Here is a 25,296-nt window from a genome sequence, read left to right on the forward strand (position 1 = left end):
GCCTGCCTGACCCCCTGCCTGACCCGGGGTGAGGCCGCCTGCCTGAGCCAGGGTGCCTGCCGCTCCAGGACAATGGGAACGTGCTGAGAGCTCCCTGCAGGGTGAGCGGGACAAAGGCAAGGGTGCAGCCAGGCCTCCGCAGCACACAAGGGGACGAGGGCAAGTCGCACACCCATGAAGAGCGCTTGTTTTATTCCTGCACACCAGCAACAAAGCATGCTTACATTGAAAAAGAAGAAGTAGGAGGAAGAGGAGGAGGAAAAGGAAGAGGGGGCAGGGAAGGGGAGAGGAAGGAAAGACCAAGAGGTAGGGGAGCAGGGGGAGGGGAGGAGGGGGAGGGGAGGGGGGAGGCATTCCTTACAATCCAACGGATGTGGGAGGGGTGGACCCCGGAGGGTGCCTGAGCCTCTGCTTGTTTTCTTCATCAATCTTCTAGTTAATTAGTTAGTTAGTTACTCAGTTAGTTAGTTAGGAAGAGTGACAGAAATCGATCTTCCATCCTCTGGTTCACTCCCCAAATGGCTGCAACAGTCAGGCTGGGCCAGGCACAGCCAGGAGCCAGGAGCTTCTGGGTGTCCCCTGTGGGTCAAACGGAGCCAGGGCCCGGCGCCACGGCTCAACTGACGAACCCTCCCCCTCGAGCACCCAAGGGATCCCATATAGGTGCCAGTTTGTGTCCTGGCTGCTGCACTTACACCCAGCTCCCTGCCTGTGGCCTGCGGAAGCAATCGAGGACGGCCCAGAGCCTGAGGACCCTCACCCGCATGAGGACCCTCACCCGCGTGGGAGACCCAGAACAGGCAGAGGAGGGTCGGGCTTTGCTGTCAACAGGTCCCCCGGCCCCCAGGGGTGACGGTTCCTATACACTGGCATTGGGCTGCGAGGTGCATAATCAGCTCATGCCCAAGTTCCCGGTGGGTCAGGGACGCGGGGGACCCTCCTGTGAGGGGGCAGGGAGGCCGTGCTCTTCACGGATCTGTGGCGGCCAGGTGGGCTCCGCTCGGTCTGGGCTGAGTGACTGCAGCAGTGACATTCTGTCCACACCTGGAATTTTCCCATCGCCCCAGGACAGCACGGCCGCCCCGGCTCTTGTCCTCTTGTCGGGGGAGAAGCAAGGCCTGTGGGGCCGGCTGGCCACGCCCTTAGCTCAGCGGATTCCTTTTGCTGAAGGGCAGGCAAGGGCGGCTTGGGTTAAAGGGAGACAGCAGGAGGCTGAGTCCTGCTCTTACAGCACAGGGGGTCAGTTTCCAAGTGCAGCAGCGGGTACTCTAACCAGCACCTGTATGGGATGCCACTGTAAAAGGTGCTGGCTTTAACCACCGTGCCACAGTGCCAACCCCCCGACTGAAGGACAATCTCCCAAGTGAACAAATGCATCCCTCCCCTGCCCCCAGCCCGGTACTCAACTGTCGCTTTCCACGCTGCAAGGCCTGTCCCGGCTGCCCTGTGTCTGGGCTTCGCCTGGCTCAGCTTTGCCTCCTGGTCCCCTGTCCGGCTCGCGGCCAAGTCCCTTGGCGCACACAGGCCAAGGTGGCTTTTGCTCAGCGGGTCAGGGGAAGGGTTGCAGGTGTCCACCCCTAACCAACAGCAGACCACCTGGGAAGCGTGCCCCGAGTTCCCGCTGGACAGCGCAGCCAGGAGGCCGCGGTGTGGCCACGGAGGGGAGGCGCGATCCACGCGGCGCGGCCGGGGTCTCCCGAGCGGCGCCCCCTCGCTGCGGGCCCGGAGGCCCCCGCGGTCGCCTGGGCGTCGCCCCCGCCTCCGGGGGCGGTCTCGCTGGCCGGCCGGCCCCTTGTGGGCGGCGCTCGGCGGGCTGCAGGAGGCGCGGGCCGGCGCAGAGGAAATGGCGGCGCGGCGCGTGCGGGTGTGCGCGCTCTTCCTCCCGGCGCTGCTCCTGCTGCTGCTGCTGCCGCGGCGCGCGGCCGGCCACGGCGGCAAGTACTCGCGGGAGAAGAACGAGCCCGGGCCCGAGTTCCGCATGGAGAAGCTGAACCAGCTGTGGGAGAAGGCCCGGCGGGTGAGTGGCGAGCCCCGGGGCGGCAGCAGGAGACGCAGGCCCTCCTCGGCGAGGTGTCCCCGGTGTGGCCTGCCCGGGTAGGGGGTCCGGCGCTGGGCGACGCGGCGGCCCTGGTGCGGCTGGGGACTGGGATCTCCCCGGAGCTGTCTGGGCCCCTTCAGCCCTGCTCCTGCCCAGTGTCCCCCACGCCCCGCGTCCTGCCTGATCCCTCTGTCCTCCACTCCCTGCTGTGTGGAGACCCCAGAGCCCCGAGGTGGGGTCTGTGGTGCTGCCTGTCTCCACCCCTCTCCCATCCCGGGCCCTGCTCTGCTTTGGGGGCGCAAGGGCGGGCCCAGCCTCCCCCACCCCCCGGCCCAAGGCCAGCGTTTGCCCTCCGGACAAGCCCCAGCGCTGGAGGAGAATAAATAATTAGCCCAGAACCTTGGCCTGGGTGATGGAGGAGGTGGGGGACACTGCTGACCGCGGGGAGGAAGCCCCAGGTGTGTGCTCAGCACACGGTGGCTGCTGGCGCTCTGGTGTGGGCTCCTGACCCACCACCTGCCCATCCAGGAGCCGCGCTGCCCACTGCCTCCCAGGCCCACCCTCTGCACCTGTCAGCCAGGGGCGTCCTGAGTCCTCCGTGGTCTGGGCAGTGGCAGGTCACCTCCTGACTTTCAGCTGGCCCTGCTGACCTGGGCCTCTGCTGTCCAAGACTGTGGCCTTGGCCCACATGGCCCCCGCAGTCCATTGGAGCCCTCAAGTTGGCAGCAAGCATGGAGCCTGCAGGGTGGGCCTCCCGTGTCACCATCCCGTGCCCGGCAGCCCTGGCTTCCCTGCGGTGTCCAGGTGCTGTGACAATGCCCAGCCCAGGCCCTGGGCTCAGCGAGCCTTCTCTGTGCCGTATGGCCAGGTTGGTCTGCGCTCACACTTGGTCCTCACAGAGGTGAGACAGGTAGTACCCTTGCTGGTGCTGGCATGCGCTCTGCCCGCCTGCCACTCTGGGTGGGTGTGCAGGCTCTGGGGAGCCGTGGGGCTGCCCGCAGCAGGAGTGCTTTGTGCCCAAAGCCAGAGAGAGGACTGTGCCACGCGTGTCTGTGTTTTCAGAGTGGTGCTGTTATGTCACAGCGCATGACACAGCCTGTTGTCCAGTGAAGCCGCACTCCACCTGCTGGCAGCCAGGGGAGGACCGGCCTGGAGCCTCGGGCCTCAGGGAGAGGCGGAGCCGTGCTCCAGGGAGGCACCGGAACCCACTTCCCGGGGTCCTGCCTGATCCCTGCCCAGCGCCTTTGCCTTTGTCATGACCACTTACTTTCCCTTTGAAAGGCAGAGAGAGATCTTCCATCTGCTGGTTCACTCCCCACATGCCAAGGCCTCCAGGCCGAATCTGGGCACCCAGCTGCTGGAGCCATCACTGGGGTACACGTTAGAGGGAAGCCGGGCTGCGAACAGAGCTGGGACTTGCACCTGCATGGGGTGCGGATGACTGAAGGGGTAGCTTACCTGCTGAGCCAGGCGCCTGCCCCAAGGCCGTCTTGCACAATCCTGTTCCGTAGACGAACTGTGAGAGTCTAGAGGAACTACGGTTGGCAGTGATGACGTACTGGGGGTTAGAGTGAGCTGGGTGATGGTGACATGTGGGTGATGGTGGCATGGGGGTGTCCCAGCCCTGGGTGATAGTGGCGTGTGGGTGATGGTGGCATGGGGGTGTCCCAGCCCTGGGTGATGGTGATGTGTGGGTGTCCTAGCCCTGGGTGATGGTGGCATGGGGGTGTCCCAGCCCTGGGTGATGGAGACGTGTGGGTGTCCCAGCCCTGGGTAATGGTGGCACTGGATGGCCTGTGCGCCTAGCATCTTCTGTCCATCTTTGACATTGCTTTGTCAGTTGGGGTCCCGTGCCTGAGTCAGCTCCAGCTGAGTTCAGAACTCACGCAGGGTGCATGGATTAGGTGTAAAGAAGAAACGGACCACCACAGTTTCAGGATCATAATGGACAATGCTAGAAAGCTGTCCCCTTTATTTATACAGAAACCCTCACAAGCTCTGGCACAAGTGGGTGTATCCAAGAATAATTCTGCTAATTCACCTAAAAACTCTCGATACAAGTCCCTACTACAATTCTTATTCTACAACTCAACCTTGAATCGGCTAAGGGATGAAATGTATGTCAAAGAACCCAAAGATCAAGGAAAGAATGAAGCCCTTGACGCAGGTCCCTTGATTAGCATAAGGTCCTGGGGACAGCCCAGACAGCCCTCTGGCAAGACTTTAACCTCCAAGCTCACATTGGTAGTAAAGAGCCAACTCCACAGCAGCAGACAATGCCTGAATGGATTACAGAATTCCACAGGGCGGTCGGTGTCCATGCAAAGAGGGGTGGAGCTGCCTTCTGGTGGCCGTGGAGACGTCCACGGGCCCTGCCGTGCAGTGGGAAGTTCCTCGCGGCCCTGCCTGCAATGGGACAATACTCTTCACACCTTCCTGTCCGCCACGTCCACTTCACGGCCCCCAGCAGTCCCGGTCTGGGTCCCGAGAGGTCCTTGTGCAGCTGTCCAGCGGGGAATGGAGGGCAGGCGGCCAGAACCTCAGGGCCGTCCCCTCCCGTCCACCCTGCATCTTTGTTGGGAGCAAGGGTGGGCCACGTACTGCTCAAGTGCCCCGGAGTTCTGTGGGCCAGCCGTGGCCTCCTCCCTAGGGCCCCACCATCCTGCCCTGAGCTGGACAGGATGGCCACAGCCCTTCGCTGAGGGGCCTGGCATGGTACTGCCGTCATCCCCGACCAGCAGGTGGGCCTTGGTGCAGCTGGAGGCCCACGGCTGAGCTGTGAGGACAGGGCAGAAGCAAGTGGTTGGAAAGTTCTAGAATCTTCTCCTGGTTATGGGTGGTGCTTAATTGGGACAGGTGGGTGAGAGCAAGCAGGAGCCGGTGAGCGTGCAGGCCTGGGCCCACCACGGGTCCTAGGCCCATCTCCTGGGTTACTTGGTGCCTGGCAGCCACCTCAGGCAGCTACAGCCAGGAGTTTAACCCCAGAGGTCGGCGTGACCGCCCATGGGTCCCAGGTCTCACACTTGCTCCCAGGGCCCACCATCCCCGGGGAGGTGGCTCTCTACAGCCACTGAGAAGCTGGCCGGCCCCGGTCAGCCAGGCACTGCGTGTGCCCTGGGAGTCCACAGTTCCCTGGACTCACAGTGTCCCACATCTGAGTATGCAGGGGACAACAGGGCACTGGGCATGGGGTCCAGACCCACAGGCGGCTCTGGGCAGAGACTCGCCCCAGACAATAGTAGGCTGCTGTCATGGAAGCTTCTAGAGAATGGAGGCAGGATGGCTGTGGGGTGCATGTCTGCAGGTGCAGGAAGGGCGGGCCTGCCCCCAGAGCCCTGACCTCAGCAGCTGCACTTGGGCCAGCCCCGGGTGGCCATGAGATCCGTCACATCTGTGAGTGGGAAGCAGACGTGGCTCCCTCGGCAGGCCACAACACCCCCGCTTCTGATCCAGCTTCCGGCTGATGTGCTGGGTCCCTGCACTCACGTGGGAGTCCCGGATGGAGCGCCTGGCCTGCCTGTGGGAGCAAGCCAGCAGGGTTAGGGCTCCGACTCTCTCTGCCTTTGGATTGGTCAGTGTTCTGGAACAGTGGCTCTCTCCCGGGCCAGCGAAGCAGCGTGAGCCGCACAACGGGGGGCCCTCCCCAGGCACGTCGGCCGTGCCCCTGGCCGCTGCAGGCGGTCACCATGCTCTACTCTGCCTTGGCAGCTCTCGCTGTCCCCGGTGAAGCTGGCTGAACTCCACTCGGATCTCAAGATCCAAGAGAGGGACGAGCTCAGCTGGAAGAAGCTCAAGGTCGAGGGCTTGGACGAGGACGGGGAGAAGGAGGCCCAGCTCGTGCACAACCTCAACGGTACCCCTGCGCGCCACACCCCTCAACCCACCTGGGGCTCCCCGAGTGCCCGTGGCCAACCCGAGCTGGAGGGGGGACGGGGAGAAGGAGGCCCAGCTCGTGCACAACCTCAACGGTACCCCTGCGCCTGGGGCTCCCCGAGTGCCCGTGGCCAGCCCGAGCTGCTGGTGGGGGAAGCCTGGAATCCACAGTGGGCTGTCCAGGTGGAGTGGGATTTCAGAGATCCCAGCTCCAGGAGCCCCCGGCCCCCACTCCTGAGGCAGAGCCGGGGGGCGCTCAGGAGCGCTACCTGGAAAGCTACCTCCCAGGGCCTGGTGGGACCAGCTGGCGGCCCCCTTTGCTGAGCCCCTGCCCATGGGTGCCAGGCTGGTCTGTGAGGAGGGTGCACAGGAGGGACCCCAGGGCTGCACCTGTCAACCCGCCAAGTCCCCCCGGGGTGGGGAGGGGATTTGTTCTCACACATGCTGAGTGACCCCTGGGAAGGAAACTTCCAGAACATCTGACACGTGCTCCATGGGTCTCCTCTGCAGTGATCCTGGCCAGGTACGGGCTGGACGGCAGGCAGGACGCGCAGGCTGTGCACAGCAACGCCCTCGAGGACAGCACCCTGGACGAGGGGCTGGACGACCCCCGGCTGGAGAAGCTGTGGCATAAGGTGTTCAGGGCCAGGCAGCTAGGCCCACCGCACGGGCCTCCATGCGCGTGTGTGTCCTGGGGGTCGGCTGCCGGGACTCGTACCTGTCATGTCTCATCCGGCTGTCACCGCAGCCAGGAGGCCCATGGGGGATGCTGAGGGGAGCAGCCAGGGCCACAGTCCTGCCCTCCCTGGGTCCTTCTGCCACCCACAGCTGCCCGGCTTTGTCACTGTCCTCCTCACAGGCATAGCCCTGGCCAAGACCTGGGCCCAATTCCGAGGGCAGGTGGGCGGGGCCTGAGGGTGCTGAGTGCAGGTATGCTTCCCTCCCAGGCGAAGACCTCAGGGAAGTTCTCCCGGGAAGAGCTGGACCGGCTGTGGCGGGAATTCCTGCACCACAAGGACAAAGTGCAGGAGTACAACCTGCTGCTAGGCATGCTGAGCCAGACAGAAGGTGGGGGGCGGGCTGGGCGGGGCAGAAGGTGCTGCACCTGCTGGGGTGGGCTGGGCTGGACAGAAGGGGCCGACCTGGGTTGGGGATGAGGGGCTGCCCCTGCTCAGGCTCCCACCTGGGTTGGGGTGGGAAGGTGATGTGATGGCGCAGAGGTCAGAGCAGACAGCGCAGGCCAGCAGCACAGCCTCCTCGTGAAGCTTCCGTAGTGTTCCACACAGGACCCTCCCCAGGAATGTGATTTTTCTGGGAAAAATCCGAGCAACTGGTGCTAACCACTGCACACTGGGGACAGCCTGGAATGCAGTGTCTGCCCCCAGGGGCCAGGCCTGAAGGGTGCCTGGAGCTCTGACTCTGTGTGTCACTCCTGCAGGGGACCTGTGATAAGATGGCCATGTCCTGAGGCAGCCGGGGGTGTGAGAAGGCTCTGCTCCTGTCGCCCACCTTGGTTATCCCGTGGGAATGTGGCAGAGGCCAAGCTCGGACGTGACCGAGCTGGGCAGACAGCGCGCGTGCTGCCGGGGGCTCACGGGCGTGTCTGCTTCCGGCTCCACAGAGTTGCAGACCAACGCCATTGGCGCGGCTGAGCCGAGCCCTGTGCCCAGCGAGAGCCGGCACCGGGAGCTGAAGGACCGGATGCGCAGCATCAACCAGGGCCTGGACCGGCTGCGGAGGGTCAGCCAGCAGGGCTACGGTGCCGACGGCCAGGCCGGTGAGCCCGCTGTCCCCGCACTCCCCCGCCCCAGCACCTCTTCCCTTTTGCTCCCTGCACTGGAGCCTGCGCCACCTTGACCTGCAGGGTCCAGGGGGCTGACTACTATGCAGGAACACCTGGCCACCATCACGTGCCCTGACCTGAGCTGCCCCTTGCCAGTCGCACATGCATAGGGCAGTGGCTGGGGCCTCAGGAGCGGGCTATACACTGGGTGTATGCAGTGACCCCTCCCCCTGCTGTGCCAGCTGCTGGCACCTGTGGGTCCCTGTCCTCATCCCCCACCCTCTGCCTACACCTCTGCTGGGCGCTGGCTGGGGCCCCAGGACGCTTCGCTCTTGCGCAGACTTCGAGGAACCCCGGGTGCTGGAGCTGTGGGACCTGGCCCAGTCGGCCAACCTCAGCCGAAAGGAGCTGGACTCGCTGCGGGTGAGCACGGGGCCACTGAGGGGGCTCAGGAGGGAGGAAGCCTGCAGGAGAGGCCACTGGGCCGGGCGACCTGGCCACCCTCCCCGAGAGCCCAGAGTCACACAGGAGGGGGCTGGGGCTTCCCCGCTAGGGCCAGACACCTCTACTAAGAACCTTGGAAGCCAAGGTGGGTGGGGCCAAGACCAGGAGGGTGACCCTCAGGGGGGTCAGATGCGGTCACAGGCTGAGCCTGGGAGAGGACAGGCTCTGGGGCTGGCAAGTCCCTCAAGGTCACCTGCTGCTGGGGGACAGAGCAGGGGTGAGGCCGCCGCCTGCTGCGGGAGAGACAGAGCGGGGTGAGGCCGCCACCTGCTGCGGGAGAGACAGAGCGGGGTGAGGCCGCCGCCTGCTGCGGGAGAGACAGAGCAGGGGTGAGGCTGGCGCCTGCTTGCAGGAAGAGCTGAAACATTTTGAGGTGAAGTTGGAAAAGCACAGCCATTACCAGAAGCAGCTGGAGCTGTCGCATGAGAAGCTGCGGCATGTGGAGCGCCTGGGGGACCAGGAGCACCTGCGGCGCAACCAGGAGAAGCATGCGCAGCTGGAGGAGCGGACCAAGGAGCTGGGCTACAAGGTGGGGGACCGAGGAGCTGGCCTACAAGGTGGGGCCCTCGCGGGCAAGTGAGACAGAGCTGTAGATGGGCCCTGGATGCCCCCCGCCGGTTGGTCCACCAGAGTGCCAGGTGCTGCTTGAACTCCAGGTACAGCCTGACAGATCCTGGGCCCGGCACAGTGGGGCGTTTGTGCTTGGGTCACCCCTCTTGGGGAGGAGGTGTCTGAAGGAGCCACGGCCTGGGAGCCCTTGGGTGGACCCCGCTGATGGCCACCCTCTCCCCCTACCCCTGGCAGGTGAAGAAGCACCTTCAGGATTTGTCCAGCAGGATCTCAAGAGCTCGGCACAATGAACTGTGAGGGCGCCAGGCGGCCAGCATGGAGGAGGCGGCCCAGCCGAGGAGGTGAGGGTGGCAGGCTGCTCCCGGCAGGAAGACTGACCCCAATGCTGGACAAGGCATGTTCCCCACCTGCCGGATGAGGCGTGTCCCCACCTGTGGTGGGCCATCTGTGGTGACGGGCCACGCCCTGCCGCACTGTCCCCTGTGAGGACCTGGCTAGGCAGTGGGACCACATGTCTGCCAGTCGTTGTCTGCCCTGAGATGCCATGTACAGCGCCTTCCAAATACATGCGTGTGGACCCTTCGTGCCTGGTCTCTGGGCTGCGAGCTCTGTGGGCACTGTGGGCGAGGTGTACCCACTGGCCTGCCCACCCCACGTCATTTCCCGCAGGAACTCTAGCAGTTGAGAAGTGGGGTGCAGAGGAGGTGGGGGCTCAAGAAGCCGGGACCCTTGCCTCAGACCCCACATCTGCTGGGCTGGCCAGCCCCTGAGATGGAGCCCAATATGACCTGTTGGGAAGGGCCGGGCCGGCTCCAGCAGTGGTGTGTCGGAGCCGTGATCACAGCAGGACAGCCTGGACACGCAGCTGACGGTGACGGAGCGCCCAGCACCCGGCTCGTAGCACCCCACGGACCCCTCAGTGCAGTCTTCACATAGCGTCTGCTGGCTGGCGGCCGTACTCTCCGTGTCACCAAAACTGACTCACCCATTGCTGGCATGGGCGGGTGTCCTGGGGTCTGCGTGCTAAGGCGGTGCAGACTGTCCCCACCCACCTTGGCTACCAGCCTGCTTTCTGACCCTGGCACTTGTCTCGTATTCTGATCCAGCCTTGTGCTGGGAGCTGGGAAAGCAGCCGAAGACACCCCAGCACCCACAGGGGAGACCTCAGCCTGGCACCGCGGCAGCTGTTGGTGTCCAGGAAGTAAACCAGCAGACAGCAGCTCTGCGCTTCCACCTGTCCAGTGAGAGACGCAGCCTGGGCTCGGTTTCCGGGGCGTGGGGCCTCGGCAGCGTCCTCCGGGCCTCCCTGGTGCAGTGCAGTCTTGCAGCTCAGGGTTCAGGACGGGCAGGGGTCCCGGAGAGGGGCCGTACCTGGCCCTGCCCACAGGGAGGGGGTGAGTGGGGGCTTCCTGCTGCCTGTGCAAGCCCATGTGTGACGATACGTGAGGTCACAGCCCTCGTGGGCAGGTGCAGGAGGCGGCCGGCTGCCCGCACGCACCAAGGGAGGGTGACAGCCGCTGCCCGGGTCTTTTCACATCCACCCTGCCTGACGCCTGCCTGCAGGTGCTGATCTGGGGTTGTGTGTACCCAGGAGCTAGGCGCATTTCCAGGGGTGCACATACCCCAACATCCCCACCTGGGGCTGGGTGGGGCCAGCAGCCCAAAGGCACACAGGCAGGGAGTGGGGATGCCATCAGGGTCATAGCCAGCGGGGAGGGCTGTTGGCAGCTCCTGACCCCCAGAGCCACACTGGCCGGTGCCTGTGCCTCCGGCCTGACGCTGCCTCTCCAATGACCGTACCACCAGCACATTGCCCCCGCCACCTGGCTTGGTCCCAGCATAGGCTGCTGGGGAAGGGGGTGTGAGTGTACCCATCCTGGCCACATGTCGCTCTTCAGGTGGGTGTTTCCTGCCCCTTGGCGTCTGCCCACAGGAGGGCCCAGTGCCCCTTGGCGTCTCGCCCACAGGAGGGCCGAGACCTGGCCAGTCACAGGACAGCAGCCGGCCACGGGTAGACATCCGACTCCCACACGGGCCCTCACCCTCACCTTGTGAGGAACCTGCTGGGGCAGGGGGACAGTGCAGAGGAGATGGAGGCATGGGCATGCGCATTTATTCAGCTGGCTCGTCCCGCATACACTAAGGACACAGCACAGGCCGGCCGGTCGCTCTTTGCCTGACTCCGAGCTACAGCGTCAAGGGAAGGGGGTGATGTCTCCACCTGGGGGGCCGCCCCGGGCCCGCCGAGGCCGTGATGACTTGTCCAAGCTAGAGAAGAGAGGTCAGCCTGGACTCCAGGCTTGGGTGGCTGCCTCCAGCCACTCGCCCAGCACAGTCCCAGCCGTGCGCTCCGTGAGGCTCAGAGCGGGGCTCTGCTCCGTCCATGCTGCTGCTCCAGCTCCCGCAGCCGCTCCTGCCGGGCCTGTGCGTGCTGGGCGCCCACACGGTGCGCCGTTTCCATGGCTGTGATGTCGATCTGGGCGTAGCGGGAGGCTCCTGCTCCTGTGAGGGTGGAGTGAGCGTGCATGCTGGGCAGTGGGCGTGCGTGGGAAGGGCAGCCCGCCCTGGCCCAGCTGGGCCCTGCCGTCGGGGGACACCTACCTCGGACCCCCACACTTGCCTCCTGGAGCTCCAGCCCCAGGTAGTGCAGCTGTTTTCGGCCCGAGGGGCTGACGGGCAGGTTGGCATAAGTGGGCGACTCCGACCCCGGGGAGCCTGTGGAGAGAAGACCCAAGATCTCCCTTTTCCTGTCCTGCCCCCGTGGCATGTTCCTGCGTGACACAACCCCTGGGCCCAGCCCGCTGCATGGCACCTGGCAGCCCTGTGTCCCCCGGGGGAGCCCCTCTGAGGTGAGGGGACCTGTGTCTGCCTCCCCCTGGCTCCTGGCCTGGACTTTCCTCCCCTCCTGGCACAGGCAAGCTGGTAGCCCTGGGCCAAGGCCTCTATGTGTCATGTGTGCTGGAGGACATGGGCCGTCCACGCAGCTCCCCGGAATAGGTGCTCACTCAGGGCTCCACTACCTCGCCCACCGCCCCGTCACACACCATGCCCAGGGCTTGCCTCGTCAGCCCCGCTCCCAGCCCGCTCCTCGCCGCAGGGAGCTGGGCTCTGCAGCCTACCTGCGTGTGCCATCTCCAGGCCGAGGGCTGCCACTGCTCCCTAGACAGGGAGAGCACGGATCAGTGAGTCCCCCACCTCCCCTCAGCCCCACCTGGGAACTCAGGAGTGACAGGCTGGGGTCAGTGAGCGGGGCCAGTCCGGGCCCCTGATCCAGCTGACCGCCCAGTTGGGGAGTTGGCGGCACGTGCCTGTTTGTAAGTCTGTTGTGGTTTGATTGTAAAGGTGGAAGAACGGAGAGGGGCCCGCCGTCGGCTGGTCCACTCCCCAAGCGTCACCACCCACGCTCCCACATGGGCAGCAAGAGCCCGGCACGTGAGCCTGCTGCCTTCTGGGGTCTGCCTCGGCTGCGATCAGACGCATGGCCAGCACTCCAGGCTCTGACAGGGGGCATGGGTATCCCTGACCATGGGGCTGCAGTGGGCAAGGAGCCCTGAGGCTGGAGGTGAGCTCTTGGCCTCCCCACCAACCCCAGCCCCGACCAGAGCAGCGGGTGCTGGTCCCAGCCAGATGCAAGCTCACACCAACTGTGGATTCCAGGACAAGAAACTGAGGGCCTTGGGGCAGTCTGGACCAGGGGCACAGCTGGCACCCAGGGAGGCCCTTTGCAGGTATGGGCAGTGGGTGAAAAGGCAAGGGGGCCTGGGGCCAGATCAGCGGGTGGGTGCTGAGGGCCCGGGGAAGCTGGGGCCTCCACCCAAAGTGAGGACACGTGGTGGCAGTGCTCCGACCGTGTGAACACAAACACTCCCCAGAGGCCACTTCCTGCGCTGAGCCAGGCTCCCTTGGCCGGGGGCTGGGGCTGGTGGTGGGAGGAGACAGGTGGCCCCTGCCAGGCCCCTGGGTGTGTTTGTGACAAGCCACCCACACTCACACCATCACGTCATCTCTTACACGCGTTGCACATGTTCCCACGTCACCTCACACTCCCAATGTTGCCTTGTGTTCTTGCGTCATGTTGTGTCATGTCGTCTCACGTTACATGTGTGTTCTCTGTGTCCCACATCACACCTTGCACGTGTTGTCACATGTCCTTGCATGTTGCATGTCACGTCATCTCACACACGTGACCTGCGAACCTCCCTGGGTAGCCCTGGGGGCAGGTTCCCCGAGAGTTGGAGGAGCCTGAGGCTCGCGTGTGAAGATGTGCTGGGGCCTCACGGCGAGTGCGGGTCACTGTCGCTCAGCCCGACCCCCATGGCCAGCCCTGCCTGCAGCAGCCACGTGCTGGGCCCCATCCCTGGGCAGGCCAGGGAGGACCCCAGCAGGCATCCAGGACTTCACAAAAACACCACACACGTGTGGGGACACACAGGCACATGCATGGGCACACAGCACACACATGGGCATGCCAAGGCGCTCGCAGGCACTCGTGCGCTCCCGGGCGCTGGGGCCCTGAAGCAGCCTGAGTGGGGCCGTCCACCGTGGTCCGGGGCGGGGCTGGCCACAGGGAAGAGGACGAGGCAGTAAGGAAGGAGTGTTTTATTTCCAGTCTGGAGAGCGTACAGACAGTGCCCACAGGGAAGGCAAAGATGGCCCAGGTGCAGGTGGCCAGGGACCCCACTGACACCCCCAGCTCCCAGCCCCTGCGGGCGCTTCCCGGGTCCCTGGGGCACGCCAACCCCTGCAAGCCTGGGCCCAGGGGTGGGCAGTGCAGGGCGCCCAGCCTTGTTGCCCAGCCCCCTGAGCCTCCTTACCACAGGAGCCCACCCATGGTGCCAGGGGTTCGAAGCCATTGCCCAGGCCCGCTGCAGGGGAGGGGCCCTGGTGGCCAGGACCAGGCACAGCGGGCCAGCCAGCAGCCGCCCCTGTGGGCGGGACACGAAGGACAGGCTGACCCCCGGCCTGCCCTGCCCGGGGCCTTGCCCCTCCTTGAGGAGAGTACCCCTAGGGTCGCCCAATCTTGTGGCTTCTCCAGGCGGGGCACCCTCTCTGCGCGGCCCTGTCCGTGGCTCTCAGCGGGGGGACTTTACCTTGAGGCCTCCACAGACTGGACACGCGGCAAAGAAAGCTGGCGGGGACCCGCCTGCCGCCCAGGGCTCTCCAGGGGCTGCACCTGGCGGCTCTGCCCCGCTGCCCACAGCCGCCTCCGCCGTCGACTGTCCCCGACGTCTCACGCCCGGCCAGCCAGGGGGGCCCGCGGCGGACGTCTGGCCGCCCGGGTCCGTGGCCGTGGCGGTGGTCGCGCCGTCGTCAGCCCCGCCCGGCACGGGGGCGCAGCTCTGGTCCCTGGGCCCGTGGCGCAGGCTGCGGGGCGTGTCGTAGTGCGGCCGCAGCGCCGCGGGCACCTGGTACTCGGCCGCCCCAGGCGGGCAGCAGCAGAAGCCGGGCTCAGGCGCCCCGGCGGCGGGCTGCAGGCTGAGCAGCGAGCCCAGCTCGTCGGCCAGGCTGCTGCCGGCGCAGGAGGAGACGCTGCCGCAGTAGGAGGAGCGGCTGCCCGTGGCGATGCCGCTATCCGAGGAGCTCTGGCGGCCAACCTCCTGCAGTGGCCGCGGCCGCAGCGGCCTGGGCGCAGGCCTCGAGGCGCCGGGGGCCAAGGCGTCCCCGGGGGCCTGGGCGCCCGCCGGTCCCGACCCCTCCTGCGACGAGGACTGCTCCGGCCACGTGCTGAGCCGGCTGCTGCCGCTGATGTCCGAGTGACTGGCCTCTGAGGAGGAACTGGACAGGCTCCGGTCGTCCCCTGAGACACAGCAGGGAGAGGCGCTGGGGCTGCCTGCCCGGGGGGTCCCTGCAGACTGGGCATGCCTCCACCGCCCCTTGGCCAGCGAAGCCAATGCAAGGACCCCCGATGTGGGCAGATGGAGCTGAGAGCCCAGCAGCCAGAGGGGCGCCCATGGCCAGCCCTGGCCCTACCTCCGCTTCCCGGACGCCCCGACTGGGACAGCAAGCTGAGCCGTTTCTCCAGCTGCAGGGCCTCCTGGGCCCCCCGCTCTGCCATCGGCAAGGGTCCCCCCGGGCTGGGGTCTGTGGAACAGAATCGCATCGGTGAGGGGGTGGCCATCTTTTCGCTCACCAAACCCCGGGCTGACCAGCCACTTCCTCAGCCCCGCAGGCCTCTGTCATCCCTCCCTGTGTCTGCCAAGCTGGGCCCATGGAGGTTCACCCGGTTCTCGGCCTGCTGACACTGCCAGGCCCCTCCCACAGCGTGTCCGGGGAGCACCGGCCCAGCCAGCTCTGGCCTTTGCATCCAGGTGGTGGGGACCAAGGGGCTGCCCGTGCTGGGCCATGGGCACAGCACCAAGCTCAACAGGGGACTTCCAAGATCCCTCACTGACCAGGGGGCATTGGTGTGGGACGTGGCCACCACCCCACCCGCCATCAGCAGCCCAGTGCCTATGTGGCGGGAGGTCAGGAGGACCAGGGTCCCCCCACACCTGGGCAGCACCTGCCAAGCACCCCTGCCAGCCACCACTCTTGTGATCATACTGCAGGGTCAGCCCTTGGTCAGCCCACCAGCCATCACGGCCAGCCCGGTGCCTGCTGCGGCGCTGGTCATATGCCCTGGTTGAGCCTCCCCAGGAACCCAGCACATGTCCCCCACGCACCTGGTGAAGGCAGGGTGCGCCTGGGGGAAGAAGCCAATAGCCACTTGCAAGCCCTGATGCCCACGCGCCACAGAGACCCCTGTGGCTGCAGGGCAGGAAGACACCAGCAGGGGCGCTGCTGCGCTGTCACAGGGCAGCCTTTTGGGGTGTGGGGCTGGCTGGGTGCCCTCCATGGAAAACGGGGTGAGGGGGCAACGGAGTTCTGCCTCCCGGGCAGCACCCTCCCGTTGTCCCCCAGCGGCCACGCCCTCAGAGCTCTGCCTCCCTGGGGCGCACACCCAGCACCCTCCCGCTGCCCTCAGCACACCTGGCAGGACTGGCCGCAGCCCGAAGGGGCCCTTGGTAGGGGAGATGCCACGCACGATGCAATCAAAGAGAAAGCTGATCTGCTCCCCTTCCGCTGAGGACAGGAAGAAAACCCCGGCCCCTGCAGAGGGAGGACAGGGATGTGGGCTGAGCCTGCTCCCCGCCCCATCCCACCCCACGTGCTCTGAGGCGCCCCTGCTGCAGGGTAGGCACCAGGAACCCATGACAAACCCCAGGTCAGATCCGACTTTCCTTAGCCACTGCCCCACCAGGTGACAAGACCACCACACCACACCCATGGCGACCCCCTCTGTCCAGCCATCCAGCTGCCTGGGCTCACAGTGTGGGTACACTCCCTGAACACATGTGCCCCAGGCACTGGCTCTCCCCAGTCCACTCAGCAGCAGGGGGCAGCGCCTAGAGCCGGGCAGAGGGACAGGGGCCAGGTGCTGGGCCTCCAGGCCTGGAGCCTGCGCAGTCAGCAGGGAGCCGCGCCCACAGCCCACGTGGGCCCAGGCGCCCGGCCGGCGGCCTCCCGCTGGGCTGAGCCAGGGTGAATGGAATCCCTCCTGGTGAGTGAATGGGGAGGCCCCGCTGGCTGGGCACGTGGCAGCCAGCCGGTGCCCAAAAAAATGCAGGCGTGCAGGGCACAGCCTGGATTCCAAGGGGATTGGGCTGGCCCCTGGGGCCCTGCTGCACCCCGCAGTCTAGGGGCAGGGGCAACCAGAGCCACAGCCACATGGACAGGATGTGGACCTGGCTTGGAGCAAGGGGCTATGCAAGCCAGAGGGCAGTCTTGGGAGGGGTGGGCCAGGCTGCCTTGCCTGCCAAGCCACACAGTCGGTCGCCCCCTGCCCCCTGCTCCACCCCCAGCCACCGGCTGGCACTCTCAGCCTGGGCCTCTGATCCCAAGCTCAGGCAGCTGGCAGCAGCTGAGGACAGGCAGTGCCCAACTATAAAAAACCACATTACCTAGGAGAGTGGAGCCTGGAGCCACTGGCATTCCCCGCCACACTCGCCCAAGCTGGGGCCAGCACAGATCCTAGGAGCACGGCTGACAGCCAGGCCTGGCCCACTGAGCTGGTCTCAGAGTCAGGCTGCCCTCCAGGGCTTACAGCCCCCTCACTGTTCCTGCCACCACCCACCCCAAGCTCCCCAGGTGCTCCTGGGCTGTGGGACACACCTGTACCACCCCCGGCCTCTCATGAGACCTGACTCCAGACACGAGAGAGGCCCCTTCGCCGGGCACCCGCCTGGCCCATCCCTGTCTGTCCGCTGCCCCCACTCCTCTCACCCGGCTCGATTCTCTGTGCCGGGGATGGAGCAGAGTAGCCCTGCCTGGCCCGGCCCATGCCCCTCGGTGGCAAGTGGAGTCCAGTCCCTCCCTCTCGCCAGCCCTGGCAGCACAGCTTCCACCAGAGCCTCTAGAGACCTACACCTGCTGAGGAAGCCCCCTGCGCACCCCCAAGTTCCAGGCACGCCGCCGTCACCCTCCACTTCTGAGTCCTCCATGCCTGGACCTGTCCCTGGGGAGACAGCCAAGCCAGGGCCTTCCCAGGACCTCATCCCAGCTGCCTGGCCTCTGGGGCAAATGTGGCCAGGGCCACAACCCCCCACCCTGCCTCCATGGCAGGTCTAGGCACCCTGAGCTGCACCAGAAGCTTCTGCCCACCCTGGAGCGGGTGCCCAGGGCTTCTGCAGGTGCAGGGAAGCTCCGAATGCCAAGGGGAGCTCAGTGGGGGCTGTCCAGGTGGAGTGTGACCTCACAAGAGAGGCCTGAGAGATGCACAGGGGAGGGGCAGGGCAATCTGGGTGCACCCAGGGCCACCAAATGCCACTCACTGCTCCGAGGACAGCCTCCCCCTCACACTGCTGGGGCCACAGGGCCAGCAGTGCCCGTGGCTAGCTCCAGGCTCTGGCAGTGGAACGCAGCCCTCTCCCTGACCCAGGGCCCCTGGTGAAGGGACCAGCATGAGGCAGCAGTGGGATTCCCAGGAGCTGGGCAGGGTACCTGCATCCAGCTTTCATGGGTGGAATATGGACAGTGGCAAGGGGGCCCACGCCCCCACGCTCTGCGACCAGTCATGCACAGAGCATCAGTACTTACAGTAGCCACACCTGGTCCCGCCTTCGAAGATGAAGCCGCCGGGCACGGCGCCATAGCGCCGCAGGTCCGACAGCTTCCACTGGCCCGTGACGGCCGGGGGGATGTCCCTGGCCAGCGTGAGGGCGTCATTGCAGAGGTGTAGGCTGGCTGGGCCACTGTCCAGCTTGGTGCCCGGAGCCACCGTCACGTGGAACCTGTGTACTGAGGCCGGCGGGGGCAAAGGCATCACGGAGGCAGGCAGGCGGCCACACTGCCCACGGGAAGCCAGTGAGCGCTCAGGCACCTGAGGGAGTCCCAGCAGGACTCTGACCACCCGCCCCTGCCTCCTCCCAGCCGGGTGGGACCCTGTCCACAGAGCACCCACCCCTCGGACAGCTGGCAGGCCCCATCTCACAGATGGGTAAGCTGAGGCCTGGTCTCAGGTCAGCCTGGGGCCCTATCACAGCCCAGCATGTGCACTGGACACTAGTGAGCCCGTCTCTCTCCCACCTGATCCCAACACCCCTACACAGGCCCCAGATCACCCACTCCCACCACAGAAGGAAGTGCAGTCCATGCAGGCCAGGCCTCGCCCCACTTACCCTCTCCCAGCGCGTAGCAGATGCGGGCGTCCCAGGCGCACATGGCCTCCCGGCTGTCAAAGCCCAACATGACGGCCTGGGACAGGCAGACGATGGCCAGCGTGTGGGCCAGACCCTCGTAGGGCAGGCCGGGCTCCAGGCCACAAATGTGCTCCAGGGCCACGCTGGCCCGCTCCGGCAGGCCCCGCGCGCGCTCCGCCTTGTCCTTGTAGACCAGCATGAGCAGGCAGTCTGCAGGAGAGCGCTCATTAGGGCTCCAGGCTCAGCCCACCCAGTGTGTATGCCCGCCTCCCACCAGGCTGACGGCTGGCACCCTGGGCTGAGCTCGCCTTCCAGACCCTGCAGGGCATCTCCGTGTTCCCAAGTGCCCAATGTCGACTGTCACGGCTGTCAGGGTCACTCCAACACAGCCAGGCCCAGAACACTCCCACCGCAGTCCCTGGGGGCAAAGCACGGGGCCCTGGCACCCCAGGCCATGGCCAGGAGTGGGGGTCAGTAGGGCGTGGGTTTGAGCCAGATGCAAATGCCTGCCTGAGGGAGGGGCCACACACGAGGCGGCCCACAGGCTGAAGGCGGCCAGGGAGGCGGACGGAGGCCGAAAGAGCACACAGGGTGCGGGGAGCAGAGCCCGGCCCTGCCCCTGGGGCAGTGCAAGTGAGAGTTTGAGCAGACACCAGGCCAGGGTGGCGCCCGGGCAAGCGCAGGGGCCCGGCTGGTGGACCGTCATGACCTTGGGCACTCTGAGTCCTGGGCCCACCAGGTGGTGGCCGGAGCAGGCCCGGGGCCCCCCTGGACAGGGCTACAGGTCCCACAGCCAGAGGCCATGGCATGCCCTGCTCGGCCCCAGCAGCTGCTGACCTCGGGGAGGCGCCTGCTTGCCCACCTGCAGGACGAGCACCAACCTCGCCCACCCACATGGCCACTTGTCCTCAGCCCTGCCCCAGGGCTTCCCGCTCTGCCCCGTGGGCCCTGGTACCCCGGGGCATCCGGCATCCTTCCCTATAGCCCTGGCCGGCAGTCCTCCCCGGGCCTCACACTCTGCCCTGCCGTGGGCTCTGGCAGGACCAGGCAAACCTGGTTCTGAGCCCCCCTGCCTGCTCCCACCGGGTCCTTCTGCATGCCTATGCCCCGAGGAGCCCCTGCTGGGGAGCCCGCAAACTGCCCTCTCCTAGGTGGCTGGGGTTAAGTTCAGGATCCCCACATAAGTCGTCCCGGGTAGCAGTGACCAGCGACCACGTGGACACAGAGGGCCGCCTGTGAACCCCGACCCGAGGGGCAGCCTCAGAGCCCAGAGGTGAGTTTCCACAGTGCTGGATCCGCCACCTGCTTTTCCCCTGCGTCTGGTGGGGGGCACAGCAGCCCACGGCTGGAGCCCAGCAGCTGCTCCTGGCCCTGGCCGCCAGCGCCCCAGCCCATGTGGCGGCACGAGGCAATTAGCAGCTACCTGCTGGCAGGGTTAGGCCCTGAGCAGCCTGCCTGCAGGGGCCATCCGGGCCAGCCCGGACCACCCACGGCACAGAGCCTGAACCCTCGGGGGGGTTCTGCCCAGCAACCCGCATTGCTCACTCCCCCACAAACGTATCCAGCACAGGCTGGCGTTCACACTCCCCCTCATGCACACTTGGATACTCACACTCTGACACACTCACTCAGGTACACACACACTCATAATGTATACACTGGTGCCCCCACATGGCACACTTGCTCACATACATGTGCAGTATACCCAAGGCCCTTCCACACTCACCCCTGCCGTCACTGGAGCTCCAGCAGGGCGACAGGCAGGCTGGACCACCAAATATCTGAGAAATGGGTATGAACCCCAAGCCTACGCAGGCCTGTCTACGCCCAGCCCAGGGTTAGCCAGCAGCCCCAGGCTGTCCCCTGAGCCGGGGCACTCCCTGCACCCTGGGCCTTGGTCTGACCCCACCTCCTGCACACACTTCCCCAGAGCTCCCCCTCGTCCCACAGGGATGCTGGCCAGATGCAGACAAGTTAGCAAGCAGAGCCAGGGCCAGCAGGAGGGAGCGAGTGACGCAGGAACACCCAGGGCAGGATCCCGGAGCCCGGGGCTGTCCCCCGAGGGGCAGAGGGGCAGAGGGGAAGCGCTGCTGGGGGGCAGAGCCAGGGTTCGTCCTGGACACACAGGGCTGAGCCCATCAGACCCCAGGCTGCGCAGCAGGCAGGCGGCTGGGCGGGCTGCGGTAGATGTAAAAATAACTCAGGAGTCATGAGCTCATCCAGGCTGTGGGGAGGGCCTTCACGGGGGCGGGAGGGGAGAAGAGGGAGAAGACGGAACATGAGGGAGGGAGGAAGCTCTGGTCAGCTGAGGGACAGAGTGGACCACGGTCCATGTTCACGCGGGACAGGGAGGAGGTGCCGGAGCCACTGTGGGGTTTGTCCCTCAGATGTCACAGCGACCTTGAGGCAGGTGCCGGGGCAGTGGGCGAGAAGAGAGTCCAGGCCTGCTTTGGGCCAGGAGACAGGTGCTCGCATCCCACCTGCTCCACCCAGGTGGGATGTGTGGGGCCATGCTGCGGAGGGAGGCAGGCACGCAGCCCCAACAAGGATCCTCCCAAGGCCTTGCCCTGGGATAGAGCCCACAGCCGCCCAAACAGCCTGCATGTTCTCATGCCCGCCTTACGGGAATGGGGCTGGTAGCTGTGGGATCCAGGGTCCCCAAACAGCACAGCACAGCTCGGCCAGCTGGGGGACTCACAGGATGCGTGGTGGGCAGGCTTGGGCCTCTCCCTTGCCACGCTCCTGTACCCAGAGACCCTGAGTTTGGGGAGCTGACAGCAGGGCAGACAGTGGGACCTAGGGAGGCGCAGGGAGAAGCTCCTCAGCCTGGGAGCTGACCCCGCAGCTAGCCGTGCAGGGATGCCCCAAAGCTCCAGACCATGTCCGAAGGAACTCTCTCCATTGGCCACAGCCCCGGGGCAGCACCCCAGCCCACAGCACAGCAGCTTGCACTGGGCTTCAGGCAAGAAGCAGGGGGTGGGACAGGGTCCTGGGACGCCCCCCAGGCTGTCTGCAGGAAGGGGAGGTGGGGCCTGGGAGTTCCTCAGGGCCAGGCAGGGGAGGACAGGGCAGGAAGCAGCAGTTTTGTCAGAAGGAAGAGGTGCAAGGAACTCAGCTGGGGCAGCTCGTCACTGGGGACCCCCAGGGCTAAGGTGACCCCACTCCAGGGGCTGCGTCTGAGCTTGCGGGGCCTGCATGGTGAGACCATGGGACATGGATACTGACAGGACACAGCCAGCCAGGGACTGGGCACCCTCTGCCTCACCACCTCACCCCTGCCTCCCTCCACTCTGCCCCTGCCCCCCTCTGCCTCACCTCTGTCTCCCTCCGCCCTACCCCTGCCCCCTCCACCTCACCCCTAGGTCCCCTCCCACCTCACCCCATGCCCCTCCCACCTCACCCCTGCTCCTCTGTCCTACCCTGCCCCCTTCCACCTCACCACACCCCTGCCTCCTCCATCCTACCCCTGCCCCGCCCCCTCCACCTCACCCCTGCCCCCTCCCACCTCAACCCTGCCCCTTCCACCTCACCCCTGCCCCCTCCCTGCTCTGTCTGCCTGTGCCCCCACCTCCCTCTATATTTCACAGGAGAGCAGCTCACCCTCGCAGGTCCCGGGTGCAGGAACCCCACATCTTCAGGTCCAGCCAGCACCCCTTTCTCCCACCCCAGGTTCCACCTGTGGATACTCTTGTGGGCAGGGCAAGGGCAGCTGTCCCTGCAGCCTTCTCCACCCAGCCTCCGCTCACCCCTGAGCACCAGGACCCGGGGACCTGCCCCCAGCCCACCAGAGCCTTTGGCCACGGCCCTGGCTGCCCCTTCTCCCAGTGGGACAGTCCTCTCCGTGCCCCTATGCCAGCGCCCAGAGGTCCAGGGCCACCCCCTCCTCAGCTCGGGCCTGAGCTGAAAGCCCCGCCTGTCCCAGGCTCCAGGACGCAGCCCGCCGGCAGCCCAGGCTCCCGAGCTGCGCTGCCAAAGCCCGCCACGCCCACGGCCCGGGGCGGACCGCACGTGCACCGTGCACTCCAACAACACCAGGGGCGTCGGGAGGGGGCCCCTCTCTTAACCCGGGCGAGTAGAAGCCTCCTCCCTGGGACACCCACGCCGCGCCCCTGTCGCTCCCGGGCTCTGAGCGTCGCCCACGCGAGCCCACCTCGCGAGGGCACAAGAGCCTCGCGGAGGACTGGGGCACTGCGCGGGCCAGACACCCCAGCCCCTTCGGGCCTCAGTCTGCCCGCGGCCGGGAGGGGTGCGGGGCGCGCGCGGCCGCCTGGGCACTCTCCGGTTACGTGGGGCCGGGTCACAGCCGCTGTGTCGGACCGGCGGGGTCCGCGGGGCTCGGCGGGCAGAGCGACCCGCGCCCGCCCCGCCACGCCGCGCCGCGCGCTCACCTGCCACGGGCGACGGCTTGCGTAGCAGCAGCCACCTACTCTTCCACTGCGGGGACAGGGGGGCGTGAGCGGCCGCCCGCGCGCCCCCCACCCCGCCACCGCGCCGCGCCGCGCCCGGACCTTCTTGCCGTCCCGCAGCTTGACCTGGCCCTCCACCAGCGCCGCCTCGGTCATCTTCGGTCATGGTTCCGCCGCCTGCGCCCGCTCCGCGCCCGCGCCCCGGCCCAGGGTCACTTTGAAAATAGCTCCGGGAGGGCCCTGGCCGGGCCAGGAGGGCGGGGACCCGCGCGGCGCCGGGCGGGCGGGGCCGAGGCGTGGACACGCGCTCCGCGAGGCCGGCTGCCGGGCAGATGCGGACCCTCCGTCCTGTACTCCCTCCCACCGGCCCGCAGTGAGGGGCGCAGCAGAACCCGGCGGGGGCGCAAGCTCCTCTTCGAAGGGGGACCAGGAGGGCCAGGAGGCGCCGGGCTGGCGGCGCCCTCCCCCCGCCCCTCCCCCAGCCCAGGACCTCCCAAGCGCCCATGACGCCCATTGCACTGCCAGCATGCACCGGCTGATGGCCCCGGGTTTCCACGAGTTCTCCCAGCCCCTAGCCGGATTAGGGGGTGTTGCTCTGCCCTGCACCCCTTCCCTGAGCGTGGACTGTAAGTCTGGATTCCCTCCCAGGTCCTGCTGCCCCCGCGGGCTGCCCACCCCAAGCTCTCCCTGAGGCCAGCAGCTTTGGGGAGTCTGCCGGCCTCCTCCAAATGCCTCTAACCTAGGGTGTCAGGGGCAGTGCGATGTGCCCTGCCCATGGCAGCACTGAATCTATGACCCTGGGGTGAGGGGCCTGTCAGTGGGCACTGACCCTGGCCAAACTGGGGTCTGTCTCCTGCCAGAGGGCCGTGGCAGACTCCTGGTCCGATGGGTCTCTTACTGATGTATAGGTGGGCCCTGGAGGCAGCTCTGTGTCCCCTCCCCCAGCAGGCCGCTGGCTCTGTGCCCGCTCCCCCTCCCCCCATCACCTGTGCATCCAGCGCCCCTCAGGCCTTCTGCACAACAGTTGCTGGCCACAGAGCCCCATTCATGCTCCCGCCCAGCTCAGGCCTCCAGGGGACGGCTGGGACAGCCGGCGTGGAGTCGGGTGGCAGTCAGGGGCTGTAGCCTCGGCCACATCCGCTGCCCTGAGTGCCTGGCACGGGGAGGGGTTGGGCCAACTGCATTCCGCAGCCCTGGCTCTGGCCCAGGCCCCGTGGCCTATGGCAGCCGCACCTGTTCCCACGCTGGCCCCCAGGAAGTGCGGGCGCCACGGGGACTGACGGCTCCCTCCCCTGCCCCGTCCCCACTTGGCCCCAGGGCCTCGAGGCACACACAGCTTCCTGCTGGGGCTGAGAACGCCCTCTGTGACCGTGGGTGCGCTCCTGCCACCCCTGCCTCAGTTTCCCCAGCTGGCACAACCAAGCTCATTGGTTGAAGATGGACTCTGAGGTTCACCGGAAGGCTGCCTGCAGAGTGGAAAGGGCACGGCCCACGCCTTGGGGTGTGGCTGCCACCCCAGGAAGCCCGTGGCTGAAGCCACACTTGCAGCACTGACCTCACAACTATGGCTGCCATCCTGTGGCCACAACCAGCCTGGGGCGCCCCCTCAGCAGCCACCGCTCCTGCCACAGTGCCACCGTGGGACCTTCCTCTGGCTGCCTGGTGGTGCCAGGATCCAGAGCCTCCCAGGCCCCCGTGTTTGGTGCTCCTGTAGGGGACTGGCACCCTCAGGCAGCAGGGCCGAGCCCTGTCTGATTCCTACTTCTATCCTGTGATCACACAGCCCGAGAGCCCTGCGCAAGGCTCCCCCACCCTCAGCTGCCTTGGCACGCGTGGGACCCGCCTGGCCTGCTGAGGAGATCTGGGGGCCGACTTTGGGGCTGCGGCATGGTGAGTTAGCGCCCATGTGGATTAGGGTCAGGAATGTTACAGTTAGTTAGGCTCTGCCTGTCCGCTGACATCACACATGGGTGCCGATATTCAGCTCCCTTGTGCTGGGAAAGGGAGACCTGGAGGAAGTCCCCTGGCTCCTGGCTTCTGCCTGGCCCAGCTCTACCCATTGTGGCCATTTTGGGACGTGAAACAGCAGATGGAAGAGAGTGTGTGTGTGTGTGTGTGTGTCCTTCTCCCTGTAGCTCTGCCTTTTCAAATTGATCAAATAAACCATACACATTCGATGAAGCAGCAGTGAGACCAGTGGCAGAGGTACAGGTGCAGGACCTCAGAGTGGTGTCCGCACTGAGGGAGGGAGGCCCCCACGGGCTGTGCAGGCCACAGTGTGGCCGCAGTGGAGGGAGGTCCCCACGGGCTGTGCAGGCCACAGTGTGGCTGCAGTGGAGGGAGGCCCCCACGGGCTGTACAGGCCACAGTGTGGCCGCAGTGGAGGGAGGCCCCCACGGGCTGTGCAGGCCACAGTGTGGCCGCAGTGGAGGGAGGAAGGGCTGG

At 66.4% G+C, this 25,296-nt stretch overlaps 3 protein-coding genes across 3 annotated transcripts in view; 1 reads left to right on the top strand and 2 right to left on the bottom strand.

The window, feature by feature from the left end:
• The window catches only part of HTT (huntingtin), a 358,005-nt gene that overhangs the window by 113,578 nt on the left and 219,131 nt on the right, over positions 1-25,296 (bottom strand). The window lies entirely within an intron of this gene.
• Positions 1,833-9,327, top strand: LRPAP1 (LDL receptor related protein associated protein 1). The gene is made up of 8 exons (XM_036498287.2): positions 1,833-2,017; positions 5,747-5,891; positions 6,422-6,546; positions 6,859-6,979; positions 7,533-7,688; positions 8,035-8,117; positions 8,551-8,727; positions 9,003-9,327. The coding sequence occupies exons 1-8, from the start codon at positions 1,844-1,846 to the stop codon at positions 9,063-9,065; spliced, it is 1,044 nt and encodes a 347-aa protein (XP_036354180.2). The 5' UTR covers positions 1,833-1,843; the 3' UTR covers positions 9,066-9,327.
• DOK7 (docking protein 7) lies at positions 10,944-23,184 on the bottom strand. Its single transcript, XM_058670325.1, has 10 exons — positions 22,954-23,184; positions 22,834-22,879; positions 18,425-18,655; positions 17,844-18,044; positions 15,738-15,857; positions 14,739-14,849; positions 13,859-14,565; positions 11,888-11,927; positions 11,370-11,483; positions 10,944-11,270 (listed from the first exon to the last, which is right to left on the bottom strand). The coding sequence occupies exons 1-10, from the start codon at positions 23,005-23,007 to the stop codon at positions 11,128-11,130; spliced, it is 1,767 nt and encodes a 588-aa protein (XP_058526308.1). The 5' UTR covers positions 23,008-23,184; the 3' UTR covers positions 10,944-11,127.

The sequence above is a fragment of the Ochotona princeps genome, chromosome 11 (assembly GCF_030435755.1).
Source record: "Ochotona princeps isolate mOchPri1 chromosome 11, mOchPri1.hap1, whole genome shotgun sequence".
Lineage (NCBI taxonomy): Eukaryota > Metazoa > Chordata > Mammalia > Lagomorpha > Ochotonidae > Ochotona > Ochotona princeps.

Excerpts from the sequence above, each read along its gene's own strand:
- DOK7 (XM_058670325.1), bottom strand. The coding sequence starts at position 23,007 with ATGACCGAGGCGGCGCTGGTGGAGGGCCAGGTCAAGCTGCGGGACGGC. Across the intron at positions 11,484-11,887 it reads CCTGGAGATGGCACACGCAG|GCTCCCCGGGGTCGGAGTCG; the intron begins GTAGGCTGCAGA and ends TTCTCTCCACAG. Across the intron at positions 11,271-11,369 it reads GGCAAGTGTGGGGGTCCGAG|GAGCAGGAGCCTCCCGCTAC; the intron begins GTAGGTGTCCCC and ends CCACCCTCACAG.
- LRPAP1 (XM_036498287.2), top strand. The coding sequence starts at position 1,844 with ATGGCGGCGCGGCGCGTGCGGGTGTGCGCGCTCTTCCTCCCGGCGCTG. Across the intron at positions 2,018-5,746 it reads TGTGGGAGAAGGCCCGGCGG|CTCTCGCTGTCCCCGGTGAA; the intron begins GTGAGTGGCGAG and ends CTGCCTTGGCAG. Across the intron at positions 5,892-6,421 it reads GCTCGTGCACAACCTCAACG|TGATCCTGGCCAGGTACGGG; the intron begins GTACCCCTGCGC and ends TCTCCTCTGCAG.